General features: G+C 47.2%; 1 protein-coding gene across 1 annotated transcript; it reads right to left on the bottom strand.

Annotated features, from left to right (window-relative positions):
- Nucleotides 1-793: 793 nt before the first annotated feature.
- On the bottom strand, nt 794-11,216 carry YJU2 (YJU2 splicing factor homolog). The gene is made up of 7 exons (XM_032949343.2): nt 11,098-11,216; nt 6,676-6,776; nt 4,794-4,938; nt 3,595-3,729; nt 2,876-3,057; nt 2,141-2,276; nt 794-1,313 (listed from the first exon to the last, which is right to left on the bottom strand). Exons 1-7 carry the CDS (start codon nt 11,119-11,121, stop codon nt 936-938), a joined length of 1,101 nt encoding a protein of 366 aa, XP_032805234.1. The 5' UTR covers nt 11,122-11,216; the 3' UTR covers nt 794-935.
- Nucleotides 11,217-15,109: the final 3,893 nt, after the last annotated feature.

Below are 15,109 nucleotides of genomic sequence, written 5' to 3'. Positions count from 1 at the left end.
CCTCATGATTATAGTTTGTAGTTTATTTAGATTAAAGCTCATTGGAAATCGCTGGTATGGACAGAAATGTATCGTCCTTGCAAACAGCAGATCCCTCTACTCACGAGCAGCTCAGCTAAAGCATACATCTTGTGAAGTTTACTTATTTTTACAACTGTACACCACGAAAACACGCACGGCACCAGTAGAGACCGGCATAGAGAAACGACGCAGTACTGGAGGGCGCTGAATTCCTAAAATCATATGAACACGCGTTTTATTTGAATCAACCGAGATATTCCCCTTACAAGAGACCCAGTGTGCAACCATACTGGACATCTTCTTTGGTTCTTTCGGTAAAGTCACGTAGAATGAGAATAAGATAATAAAATAACACAATAAAATTCTCACGACGTTTCGACCACAACGCAAGCGGCCGTCTTCAGGTGAAAGGTACAGACCTGTCGGGACGACAGGTCTGTTCGGTAAAGTCACGTTCAAGGGAAACAATAAAATAATTGTTTTATTGTTTTATATATATTTTATTATTTTATTGTTTCCCTTCAACGTGACTTTATCGAAAGAACCAAGAATACGAATTACTGCAGTCACGAAAGCTTTAAATCATACCGGACATGTCGCACGCAGGTGTGCGGTGATTACAAGCGTGTGTACTGTGTACAGGTGTGTGTACTGTGTCAACTCAGCCTCAAATGAGTACCTGGTATGATATGCAAATATCACCGCGAGGGAGACAAAGGCGGCAAGGCGTGGTTCTGGTCAATCATTAACTCGTATGCTGAAACGACCTTTATAGGTACTCTCGAACAGCACTTATTCCTCCAATCTGTTAAGGCTATATGGGGGATCTTTGTACTTTGTACAGGTGTGTGTGCGATGCCAAGGTGTGTGTGCTGCGTTAAGGTGTGTGGTGCGTACAGGTGTGCACTTGGTCACTAATCCTCGTCACTGCTGCTGCCCCCTCCGCTGCTGTCCGAGTATGCCCCCAGCAGGCTCAACCCGCTAGCTCCGTTTATCATTGGGCCTGCTCCGCTACTCCCTGCTGCTGCTGCTGCCGCCGCCGCCGCTGCTGGAGCCACCGGTCTCAACACACCAGCTGCTGCTCTGTGGGTTCCACTTTGCTGCTTCCCTGCCAATGTCTCCGGAGCAGCTAATGCAGTAGCTGCTGCTGCTGCCGCTGTCGTTGTTGCTGCGCCCTTCGCGGCCGGTTTCCTGACCACCAGGCCCTTGAGTCCCGCCTGGCCGATGGAGCCAACGCTGCGCTCCCATGTCTCCGTCTTGCGCTTCTTTTCCGCCGGTTGATCTTCTTCACCCTGACAACCGGACGAGGTGCGCCGACATCGTTAACTTCACATCGTTAAATCTTGACTTAAAGCTTTCGTGACTGCAGGAATTCATATTCTTGGGTCTTTTGGTAAAGTCACGTAAATAGGTTCAAAGAATGCAAGCGGTCGTCTTCAGGAAAACACGACGACCGCTTGAGTTGTGATCGAAACATCGTAGTTTTCTGTTTTTTTTATTTTAACATATCTACGTGACTTTACCGAAAGACCCAAGAATATTCACATCGTTACTGTCATCACGTGTCCCGGGGTCGTCGGGTGCCGTGTGATCACGAGCACCACAGTCCTGCTCCGTTCAAATACAGTTTGTTAATGCTCCACACACATGATGATTGCTCTGACCTCTGGAACAGCCAACCAGCTCCAATATAAAGCAATGTAGTGTTAGACCACTTTAAATCAAGAAACTTTAGCTGTCATTGGGCTCCCACCTGGTCATGAATACTGAACACGTACACATGGTCAGTTACACAATTAATGAAGCTTAAGTTATTTCCTGCTCGAATGAACATTGAGGCAGTGCTCTTGTCCCTGAAAGTATACATTCCCATGGTGGTTGCGAGTATGTCCATAGGACAATCGCTTTTGACTTCCCCACAAAGTGGCACTCATTTTATTAACCCCAGGGGGATGATGGGCTGGGTCAACCCCCAACCAACATTGACTTATTGAGCCACCAGGTCCAATAATTTTGGACGTACACGAGACATTTCAGAGATGCAAGTGACCACTGGTATATATTGGTCAAGTGTTTTTTTTTGCTTGGACATAGAATATCGCCACACGGCATGGCTGACCTGCGTGAGGATGTCGGTGGGTCTCATCGGAGCTGCTGATGACGAGAGGCGAGCTCTTCGAGACTCTGCCTCCTCCTCCGCCGAGTCGGAGTCGGAGTCGATCAGACGCTTCCCCTTGCGCTCGTTCATGATCTCCCTGCGCGACGAGGGGCCGTAGACTCGGTCAGCGGTTGGGATGTAACGATCAATCAGTGCATTTGAATCGTGCGTCGTGGTGCTAGGCATGCACACATCGAATCATGCGCCTAACTCCCCAATTGTTAAAACATCAGGGGTAAAGATGAATGTTGGAGAGTCCTTCCCCCACACCTCCGATAATTATCAAGGTTGGCTACGTATGGTGCAAAATAAGTTGAACATACATACAAATATACAAACGTGCCCAAGAAAACAATGAAGGAAGTGATGCAATGAAATCACCTCAAGTGTAGGAGATAGATGGATTGTGACATCACTGGATTTATTGTGGCTGCTGCTGATGATGACGATGATGATAGTTTGTTCGTGAATGGTTCAAGTAAACGCTGATGCCACTTGGGACTCTTGATAATGAAATGATACAAGAATGTGAAATCATGGATTTTTCCATTCACGACTCAATGCATGCATCGTGTGCATAGGAATTCACTGAAATCAACGAACTTCAGCATTACATTCCCAGCACGGAGACAGGTGTTACCCTCGCTCCCTCCCCACCTTCCCCACAACCGTCTCCTCCACCCCATCCCCACTCACTGTATCTCCCTCTCCTCCTGCTCCAGCTGCTTCTGCCGTGCCAGCTCCTCGAGTGCCGTGTGCCTGGCGAGCATCCCCTCAAAGTCCACGGTCGCCTGCCGCTGGTTCAGGTCCTTCAGCTCCTCCAGGTTCTCCAGAATGTCCATCTCCCACTTGGAGTCCTTGGTGCGGTTCTCGAGGACCTGGCGGAGTGCAAATCTCAGTTGTAGCTGGCTGCTTTCAACAACCGAGATACATTGTGTCGCTTTCCTCTTTGCTTCACTTTTGTCTCTTCTTTTTACCAGTTCTGTTCCGATTGTGCTATCGGCATCATTGCATGCGATGAAGAATAGCAGAGCATCTCACCCTTAGCTCTGCAATATCCAGAAGTGGATACTACAGAGTTACCTTTGAGCTCCCATCGAGTGACCACTGCTCCACTGAGTAGAAAGAGCAGCAATTTCCCACCCTTCTTTCCGTACGAGAGCAATGCCCATCGCATGACAAACTGATATTTAATTTTCAGACCTGGAATGCTAACATCATTAAGTGCAGTCGATGGGGACCACTTTGAAACCATCATCTCATTGCACTTAAGAAACCAGTTTAATCAAAGGTGGTTGCAGCCTCGATTCGAACCCTGGACCTCGGTGGTGCCAGTTCAGCGCCGTGACTCCGCGCCACGTGGCCATCTTGCAGCATCTTCCTTCTCGCGTGGGCAAGCAGCTCGCGCGTCTCACCTTCATGGGATTGTTGAGCTCCTCCTCCTCTCGCTCTTTCACAATCCTCTGCTCCTCCTCCTCGATCAGCTTCTCCGCCTGGAAGTTGCGCGTCGCACCATGCTCGATGGCATAGTCGGTGTTCTCCGGATCAGTCTGCGGATGGCAGAAAGGCAAAGAGGTGGGCGAGTGCTCAAAGTTAAACCGGCAGCGCAAACCACGGTTGTATGAGTCCTCATACGGGGCGATCGGAAAGTTTTTACCCAGTTTCGGTTTCTTATTTTGGAACCAAATACACATATCCTACAATGTACATCCTATTGTTAATTTACTGCCGGGGGAAGGTCTTCCCAAGTTGGGTCTCTCATGGGGGTTGTTTGCCCATACTTCACCATGTTGGTCAATGCAGCTTGTTGACGGTTCGTGGGGGGCCCAGGTTCAGATAACATTCGATGCTGAGTTCGTAGCAGAGTGCGTTAACCACTTCACCATCACTTGTTTAAGCTCCATCAATAGAATGTTAAATACATGAGAGAATGTATGGGGACAATCGTTTCTCGGTGAGGTGCCACATAAGAAGGCATTACAAGCACGGGCCACTAAGTTTATAGATAGCAGGAGTCTTTGTAATACTACGCACTCTGAATGGGTTTCAAGATTGCAAGAAATCGATAATGGTATCCATAAGTTTATCGGTCAGAGCCCAATGTTAAAAAAGCCAAAAATTGTGAAAAAACTCAAAGGACCAGAACTTTGGTTGGAAAAGTAGCTGAAGAATGTAACAAAACGTGTTGTGAAAGTTTAAAATTAAATACTAAAGGACGATTTTTTTACTATATCAGGTCGCAGGGCACAAGTGGGAAAGCTGCAGGGAAAACACTTCTTGAATTACCTTAACATTGGAGAAGCATTTACATTTGATATAATATTAATGATGACCTTAACATCAGGCAGGGACTTTACAATCATCACGTGTCGAAGCACTAAATTATATGCATTGTTACACCATAAAAAACTCAGAAGAGATAACAAACAGCAAACGTGGTGGCCAAGTAACCGTGTCATGGCCGTTGTTTACTGGGTCAGCGGGCGCGAGAGTTCCCTCTTTGTTGTTCTAGTTTCAGTCGCATCGTGAGAGCAGTGTCCCACAGTAAAGCTGTTCCCTCACTCAGTCCTGTCCTTCCGTGGGCCTGACGGGGATGAGCGAGTGCTGTGCACACCTTGAAGGTGATCTCAGCCACACATCGAGTGCACTTGATGTAGAAGCGGAAGATGTGCAGGCCCAGGTAATTCTCAGTCAGCACGGTCTCCTTCCTCGCGTTGAATTTCTTCCCCTTGTAGATGTATTCACCACACGTCTTACACCTGCACGCACGGCGACGACAACAACAGCCGCCATTCGCCACGAAGTGACGGTCATGTTACTCCAGCACTTGTGCCAGACTATGTGCACTTTGAGGCCACGTGAAGTGTAAGAGGTCCTCTGGCAAAAGGACCCTATGACAGACCCAAGTGTTATGAGTTAATTGACTGGCCCAATCACCATCTGAGCTACCCATTGTGCCAGCATTGACACACATGTACACACACTCTTAAACAATGATATTGCTATTTAGTCTTACAGGTGGCATGGTCAAGTGCTTTATGTGATCACCTAAGAAGGAAGGCAAGGCACAAGATGAGGTGGCATGACCAGCACCACGGCTGACCACTTTTCTTCCCCAGTGCTGCTGTTTACAAAATCACAAAGTACTTTGGACAGGCTCAGACACTGTTGCTGATATTCAGAATTTAGTGTGTGGACTACTGCATTATCATTCTTTACACATACAATCTTAGCTATCGTTGCTTCGTAACCAATAGTGCAACCACAATTAGCTACACTGTGATTAAATCTACACTAACTGCAACACCGGATGCAACGGCCACAATTAAAAGATGAATTTTTGCCGAGTAGCGCTAATGGGTGCACGTTAAAGTCAAATGTATTTTCAGCAACAGCCGCAGTTGTAGCATGCATTACTCGTTAGAGGGTGGGGTACAAACATTAAATAATATAATGACCTAAGATAAATCATTGTTATTTCCCCTAGGGGCCAGCTTAGTCAAGACAATGCACCCCCTACAAATCCTCACCATGCAGATGAAAGCCTCTCCGAATGTAGCTATTCACCGTGCTAAGAAATGTAATGATTCAGGGTCACGGTTCGATTCTTCTTTTGCTCCTGTGCTGTAGGTAGAATCAATACTGGCTGCAAAGTTTAACATAAACCAACCACAAGCAATTGATATCAATTAGTTTGTCTTGCACATTGCTTTGTGCAGCAACTTTCAAGTCCATGTTCATGTCTGATGGGTTCGCACATTCTAAATCCCTGTTCTTCTTTGGGCCTTAATGTTAATCATGTATCGATTTAAAGCTTTCGTGACTGCAAGGATTCATCTTCTTTGGTTCTTTCGGTAAAGTCACGTAAAATGAAATAATACAATTTTATTATTTTATTCTCATTCTACGTGACTTTACCGAAAGAACCAAAGAAGGTTAATCATGCAATTTTTTTAAAAAATATAATGTATTCTTATATTGCACTTTGCATTGTAACCGCATCTCATGGCACATTAAGGAATGAAAACCAACGTACTTGTAAGAACAGAAATACACACACATGAAACATTTTTTTTATAAAATCCTACGAATCAGCAGAAACCAAATCGAAAACCGGTGTGAAATAAATATCTTTGAGATATGTCTTTCAGATGGTAACACTCGTGGACCTGTTCATGTGCACAGACAGTGAGTTCCACACGCTTCACTTTGTATGTGACCAATAAAGGATTTAAAGCTATTTAAAACGATGCTTGCAACCTGTAATTCGTGTCGACATTGCACGAACCATTGGCTCTACCAGAAGAGAGCAACAGTGAGGTGTTGGTGGCATCAACCACACTGGCTGTAAAATAGCTTTGGCATTGATATACAAACCGTAATCGATCTTACGTGCAGAATTCGTTGAATGCATCCTGAGTGGAGTAAATGCTTTTAATCAATGAACCGGCTAGGCGTTAGATGTCCAAGAGCCACCTCAAGCCACGTGCACGCACCTCATGTTGAACGGTGCCATGAGCCGCACCACATACTGACGATCCTTGGGGAGCTTGAGCTTGGGGATTTTAGCCGGGTCAAAGTCGGGGGGGTAGTATTTCTGCAGGAGCCACACACATACACACACACTCCTGAGTCATTGAGAGCGACGCGGCCAGCTCAACTCCTGAGAATGTAAGCTGCCTAGGGTTACGTGTAGCCACCTCTCACGAGTCCAGCTCTAGCTAACCATTTTATTCTTCTTACTAGCCCAAGTTATCGCTCTTGTGATATATCCAAAGCTTAGCACTGGGACTTGCTCAAGCAACTAGCTATAGCATTTAATATAAAGACAAGCTAAAGAAAAACAATCTATAGTTAACATTGTCCTTGGCTTCAGCATCATGCTTCACTCTAAGTGATCGCCTCACTTTTAGCTTTAGCAAAATGCTCTGGCTTTAGCACTAACCCCAGCCTCAGCAACATGCCCAGTGCCGGATTAAGCGAGTGTGGGGCCTGTAGCATATTTTATAAAGGGGCCCTAAATAAATATTAAAACACAATTTTTTTACTTGCATAGTAAAGTGATTGTATTTTTTCATTTGCTATACAGCCAGATAATACTACATATCGCTAACCTTAAACACCCAGTCGTTCATAAAAGTTGAAGGCAGTATAGTACTATAGTAATAGAGCAAGTGCAGAATCAATTAATCGGAATTGATAGCTTGAAAGCATTTTGCTCAGGGCCCATGAAAGTGCGGGGCCCATAGCATCATGTGTAGTAGCTACATGTGTAGTAGCCACTTGTGTAGTAGCTACTTGTGTAGTAGCTACATGTGTAGTAGCTACTTGTGCTACTAGGATAGTCTGGCACTGAACATGCCCCATGTTTAGCTTGACCTGTGGTCAATTACACTTGTAATTGAATAATTCATAGTGAATTGCAATGACAATGCAACTATTTACAGATAATTCCGCTTTGATTGTTATTATAACGGACCACAACCACGTCTGGTCTGAGCTCCAACTCCAGTTCGAGCTAAAGCCCCAACCTGAGCCTGGAACGTCTGTTCTAGTTCTGGCACCAAATCAAGATCCAGATGCAGAACTAGTTCTAAAATCAGTCCATTCGGTGTTTTGCTGGAACACAATCATTATGATAATCAAAGGATAGTCCACAACCTTACCAGGATAAAAACAATGTTTGTTTTGATTTAAAGCTTTCGTGACTGCAGGGATTCATATTCTTGGTTCTTTTGGTAAAGTCACGTAGAAGGGAAACAATAAAATAATAAAAATATAAAACAAAATTATCACGACGTTTCGACTGCAACACAAGCAATCATCATCAGGTGTGAAAACCACAGCATGAAAATTTGAAAAAAGTGGCGGGTTTTTTTTTACGTTAGCACCACGGAGAGCGATTTGGCAGTTATTCAGATGGACGAGTCCATCTATGTTCGGAAAAGAGGAGGGGGGGAGACGAAAATAATGGATGCGGTCTGAAAGCCACCGTAAGCGTGAACAATCAATTAAGACCCGAAATGGTTTATCAAAACCTTCCAAAGATTGCTAAGCCAGAATCCATCTTCTCTGTTGAAATTGCCTCTGTGTTTGTATATGTGGATAGCCTCATGAACGAATCTCTTATGGTGGCCAGATGGCTTGCAAAGAACCTCTGTCTTGGAGAAGTCAATGTCATGTGAGCCTACTGAATTATAACAGTGATCTGCCACAGCCGAGGTGTTGGTCCTACCGTGTTTTAGGTCTGCTTTGTGTTCACGAATGCGGTCCGAGACATGTCGTTTGGTTTCTCCAATGTAACTACTACCACAGAGGCAACTTAGTTTTTAGACGCCAGGGTACTGTATGTCCGGAATCACATCTTTTACAGACAGAACCAGATCACGGATTTTATGTAATGTGTTGAATCGGACCTGGATCTTGTGTTTATTTAAAATTTTGGAGATCTTTTTTGTGATCCCCGCAATGTAGGGTAAAGTGATGGTTTTGAAAGGCTCCTCAAGAGGGTCCTTCTTCATGGTTGGAGTTATAGCTTTGCGGATTGTGTAGTCGGAGTAACCATTAGCCTTAAGAGCTTGGTGTACGTGCTTGAGTTCACTGGCTATGTGTTCCTGGTCGGATATGCATTGGGCTCTATGGTGCAGAGTCTTGATGAGGGAATTCTTCTGGGATGGTTGGTGGTGGGAATCCGGTTTCAGGTAAGCATCCGTATGGGTAGCTTTCCTGTAGACAGAGTGGCGCATTGAACCATCAGGTCTCTTTTTTATTAGGACATCCAAAAAAGGTAGCTTGCCATCTTTTTCGACTTCCATGGTAAATCTGATGGCTGGGTGTATGGAATTGATGTGGTCGAGGAATTGGTCTAGAGCAGGCCGGCCATGTGGCCAGATGACAAAGGTGTCACCCACGTACCTCTTCCATGAGGTTGGGCGCACAGTGGCAGTCTGGATGGCGTCAGTCTCAAATTTCTCCATGAAAATGTTGGCTACAACCAGAGATAGGGGGGAGCCCATTGGGGTGCTCTCAGTTTGTTTGTAGAAAGTTCCATTCCAAGTGAAGTATGTATTGGTTAAGCAGTGTCTCACCAGGGGGGGTACCTCAGTGTTTAGTCCTTGATGAACCAAGTCTTCAATGATTGTGATGGTGTCAGGTACAGGAATTTGGTGAATAAGGAAACTACATCAAAACTGACAAGCAGGTCGTCTGGGGACAGGGAAATACCCGTGATTGTCGATACCAGGTGAGTAGAATTTTGTACCGCAGAGGTGGTTTTTCCAGTGAAAGGCCGCAGGATTTCAGACAGAAAACGAGCCAGTTTGTAGGTGGGGGAGTTGATCGTAGAGACGATGGGACAAAGGGGTGTATCTACTTTATGTATTTTTGGTAAGCCGTATAATCTTGGTGGCCTGGCAGCAGAAGGTTTCAACGAGAACTGTTTGGTTTGATCAATTAATGCGGTTGAATCAGAAATGATTTTGTTGGTTTGTATGACGAGGCTGTTGGTGGGATCTCTTTTTACTTTTGTATAGCTGCCATCGTTGAGTAATTATTGAATTTTGTTGTTATATTCTATTTTATCCATGATGACAGTGGCATTGCCCTTGTCGGCTGAGAGGATGACAATGTCATCCCTCTTTTTTAATTTATATAATTCAAAACGCTCATCTTTGCTGAGGTTGCTAGCTGGCATCTTAGCGTTTTTGAGGGTTGCAGCGATTTTAGATATTGCTATGTCTGCAGCGATGTGACCCAGGCCCTTGTTTCCCTTCTACGTGACTTTACCGAAAGAACCAAGAATATGTTTGTTTTACATACATTTACATTTGATCAGTTTAACATGTATTATGGATTAACATTTTATCATTATTTTCACACTATTTTAGTCTTGGGTGTGATGGCAATGTTCAGGAACTAAATGTGCTGGCCAAGAGCAAGCTTTGAGGAGAGAGTTCACGTAGTGGGCCACAGTTTGGGTCGCAAGGCCAAAATCGCACTCCGTGTATTGTCTTTAATTTGACATCTATGATGGAGATTTGTGCATCGGCCTGTTGATGTTCTGATGCAGTTGATGGTTACATCAAAATGACTAATATCAACATGGAGTAGCCAAACACAGGACTACGAATGTAACAATGGCCACAATTGCCGAAACCCGTATTGACATGGTATAAGTTACACTTGATCTCGGTAATGTTTGGGCTTCTCTGCACCCACACTCTGCATGTCAAAGCCACGGCGATGTTGCTGCTCAAATGAGCATTGAAGCGGTGCTCGTCGCCTGTTTGCAGCCCTGACGCAGTGGCGGAAATTCCACATTCCGACGGCGGGGGCGAGTCTATCCACGTATATGTACATATGGGATACGGCGTTTCGGAGGCCCGGGTTGGTGGGCTACGTAGGGATGTGCGAGAGGGCAGCACAGCAAGCTGGTTCATGGCCCCTTCTGTGCTCCAGTTTCCTCCCACAGGCTACTCAGTAAAGCATTTGGCTAAACATTCCGATTGAAACGCCTTCAATTCACTGAGGTGTCCACGGATAGCGGTTTTATTGAGGGTCCGTGTCAATGTCGTGTTACCAACGCTCTGCGTGTGCGGACAACGCGTGTCGTATTGATGCTGTGTAATTATTGTACCATAGTGTCGCGGTACATTAGGGTAATACTGGGTGTTGTTGTTGTTTATAATTGCTACGCGTGACTTGTTTGTCATGTTTAACTCTCTAAATTGTTATAACCTGACAGGGCCTGCTCGCCTAGCGGAGCCCACGGGTTTGCCTAACTCTGGCCGCCGACTCCGAACGAAGGTTCAGCGAAGCCGGCTCGTGCCGCTTCATGTTGAGTGATGTTGGTGGTGATGTTGAGTGATGTTGTTGGTGATGTTAAGATATGTGGGTGGTGATGTTGACGATGTTCTTACGTTTAGAACTTTGCGCTCAGACATCCTGAGGACGAGACGAGGGACGGCGAGCAGCGACGCGGACCCGGACTCGGAAAAAACGAACGCCGCATCCGGAACTAAAAATAAGTTCCGGGTCTTCGCGTGCGCCCAGCGGGGAGCGGTGGCGCAGTGGTCAGCGCCGCACTGCGCCACGAACCCGGCGAACCGAGTTCGAGTCCCACTCGCGACCAATAACGGTGGCGAATATTTGAACCGGGCCCTTAGCCCTCTACTACGTTGACTCAGCCTTAAATGAGTAACCTGGTGCGCTGTGTATAAACATCAGGGACACCCAGCCGCCTTCAGAAGCCACATATATGTGTAACATAGTGTCATGAGCATTTAGTAAACATTGTGTACGTGACCGTATTGTGCCAATAAAAAAATAGAGTGATTTATGACTAATTCACACGAAATGCACCCGATGTGGTAAGCCAAGCAGCCTGTAGCCTGGTTAGTGTTTGTGTCGGTGAGCACAGCGCGACGTGGTGATCAGCAGAGGGCAGTGCAGAGAACATCTAAAGCACGTGTTGTGTTGTACTGCACTCCTCTGCTCCCACGTCCATTCTCCCCGCCTTCACCAGACCGCGCGAGGTGAAGTATGGACATTCGACCTCTACGACCGATGCGGCGTGGTGGGAAGGCCCTCATCCAGCAGTGGATTTGACAGAGAGCTACAACTATAGGGGCCGTCCATAAATGACGTCACGCACCTGGGGCGGGGGGGTCAGACATTTGTGACGATGTGTGACGAAGGGGTGGGGGGGAGAAATGTGACGTCACATCAAAATCCGCAACTTTAAATAAATATAAACACGCTCTAATTAATTGAATAGACTTCATAAATGTTTTCTACAAAATCAGAGTGCAGCGCCACATTAAATACGCACTACAATGACAATAGTTTAAAGCGATTTGACGCATGTTTGATTTGGGGGGGGGCAGAGCTTTGTGACGTCATATTTGAGGGGGGGGGTCTGACTTTTTGTGACGCCGTGTGACTAGGGGGGGTGGGGGGTCAAAAATCGTCCAAAATCGCGTGACGGCATTTATGGACGGCCCCTTACCAGTGCAAGGGTGGCGTTCGGAACATTGTGTCCAGGAATGGGTCGATGGGTTTGGCAGCATTCCCATGCGTGTACAGCAGGGGTCACTGACCCCCCCCTTGCGAAAGAGGCAAGGCAGAAGCTCCCTGTGGTTTCATCTTCCACGAAGCTGCTCATGGTCCATCCCAAATCGCATCCACTGCACAAGCCGTGGCAGACGCGGATACCTTGAACACTCTCCCGTGTGCGACTGCGGCCATCCAGAACAGACCGTTCAACATTTAACGACGAAATGTCCGATCCACAAAGACGAAGGAGACATCACAGCCATGAGCATACACGACGACTCCGCTGTTCCCGACGCGGTTATCCGGGCTTGACCACCTGAACGTGAAATTGTCGTCGCTGCTCCGCAGCAGAAGACTGACCCCCCCCCTCCCCCCACGGACTCGAGTCTCCCGCATCTACCCGACCCGCAAGCCGTGAACACGACCTCGATAGGGCCCCCCTATCGAGGTCGTGTTCGCGGCTTGCCTGCGGGTCACGCACGCAGGTAACGGGTCACAGGGGTTGGAGGTCACCATTTCTCATCTTCACATTTAGCTTTACTTTGACGGTATGTTTAACTTACCCATGTTTCCCCAGGAAAGCTACTCTGAGTCTCAAGACTTTTGCAGGAGGGGTCGACTTTTCTACTGCTCCGCGTGATCCCAATTGTGTAGATCGTCGGAAATGTTTCATCGTTGGGATGTGTGATCAGTTACATTGTACAGTATGTTTTGTAACTGTGGTAGGAAACGGAAGGGCCCAGAGGAAAGCCATGCAGAATAGGGAGAGAGAACAAACTCCAGACAGAATGTAGCCCGATTCGGGAATCGAACACTGACGCTTCGTGTTGTGAGGCAGGAGCTTTACCACTGCGACACCCGGCCGGCCAATGGCCTCATCTCTCAGCAGTACGAACTCATCCATTATCTCCAAAGCCGCATTTATAAGACGCGTGAACGTTCGTCTTCACGCATGGAAAGATGTCCCTACCCATGTGCATGCGTCTGTCATTCACAACATCATTTCTCATTCCCCAGAAACATCAACCCCCCTGATTGCCATCTTCCCGTACGCATATCGTCTCAGCTCTACCTCCCATCTCATTTCGAATCTCTACAGCCTCTTTTAAAAAATGTGCGATCTCACATCTTCACGGCCTAGATTTTCTCCAGACACTCGTCTGTCATTTCCCCACTTTACAATCTCATTTCTCAGAATCATCGCCTTAACCAACGCATTTCATCTCCGGCTCTCGTTCAACCCGGATCTCTGAAGTGGCTTTCCCGCTGCTGAATCTTCTCTTCACCTCCGCCAGAGGGCACCGGAGTCGCGCCGTGCAGGCGTCCACGGCGCGTGACGCTCGCGGGCAACCTTTGGTGACTCCTCTGCCGGACGAGCGAAGTGTCCACGCCGTGCGGGTCGTGGGGGTTACGTTGGGCACACGTCACCGCCACAACTGGCACCAAGCCGGTGGGTGCTGAAGGTCTAGGGAGCAAAGACTTGGGAGCACGGAAGTACAGTACAACATGTGATTGCTCTGCGCTGTGAGTAGTGACTTAAATAATGCATGCCCCCGTGTAAATCCCGCGAATGCTCAAATATTAATGGGGTGGTGCCTCGCCGGAGACTTTCATTAAACATGCAGGGCGTACCGACCTCGCTGCATGCATTTGGGGCAATCGCGAGTTGTTATGCAAGTTTAACTTCTTTCGTAGTCAACCACGCTAATCGGAGGTGCGGGGAAGGACAACAAATTAAACACAAAAAGCAGTTGAACCACGCACAGACGTGGGGGGCAGGGGAGATGAGCTGCGCAGTTTGTCCCGGGTCTCAGATCGTAGAGGGTGGCTCAGAAACAGCCGAGGAGGGAGGCTCATTTGGAGTTTCCAAAAACCTTTTGGGGGTCCCTGGGGAGGAAGCCGGGGCCTGGGGCGTGGGCACCTCCCGTGTCTCTGGAGGGACTCGTCACCATTTCCCTTCCGTGTCTCTGCCAGGGCCGCAGGCGCACCGTGGAAGTTGCTTCGAATCAAACTCGTGGATGGTCCCCGATCGTTATTGGCCAGGTTACAGATCGGATCCGTCTGTTCGCTCCTCACAGCGGAGTTCTACTGCGCTAACGATTATATTCGCCTTCATGAATGTAAAATTAAAGACAGGTCGCAGTAGTGCGATTGTGGCCATGCAACCCAATCTCTGGACCAGATAGTGAGCCACTGTAGTCTGCGCTCCTTCAACGCTGGAGGAACAGCAACATTAAACTTGCTCGTTTAAACTAAGCGAATTCTATATTGATTTGAAGCTTTCGTGACTGCAGGATTCCATACTGCTGAAGTAGGCCAACTTCAGCAGTTGAAGTAGGCCAACCTCAGCAGTTTTTTCTTGCTGTGGTTGTTCCACCTGATGACGATTGCTTGTGTTGCGATGGAAGCGTCGTGATCTATTTTTTTAACCTACGTGACTTTACCGAAAGAACCAAAGAGTAAACGAATCCTGTCGCCTGGCTAGCAGCAGACCTAGACAGTGACATCTAGGCCCTGAGCACATTGCCAACCACACGATTAGAATCGGCATATTCAGCATGAGTCACTTAGTTAAAGGGAGAAAACGTGGACTTGATACCTCCATGATTTTATTTTTATGTAACATGTGGATGTCTCTTAGCCACATCTAAAAATGTCGCTATGTACCTCCTATATCGATGCTTTCAAGTGATGGGGATATCGGCACAGCCACGATACCCGCAGTGGCCGTGCCTCGCAATCTGTGGAGCGCCACACCTCGCTCTGTCGGAGATGCCCCGCTAGGAAGAACCTTCCAGACTCTCGCAGCATCTCATGCCACGACCACCACGACAACTCGACTCGTCGCTGCCCTCCCCAGGAGCGGGGGACTCGAGC

This window comes from Petromyzon marinus, chromosome 7 (assembly GCF_048934315.1).
Source record: "Petromyzon marinus isolate PM22_M1 ecotype Great Lakes invasive population chromosome 7, UKy_Petmar_22M1.pri1.0, whole genome shotgun sequence".
NCBI lineage: Eukaryota > Metazoa > Chordata > Hyperoartia > Petromyzontiformes > Petromyzontidae > Petromyzon > Petromyzon marinus.
This window is presented reverse-complemented; position numbering and strand designations above follow the sequence as displayed.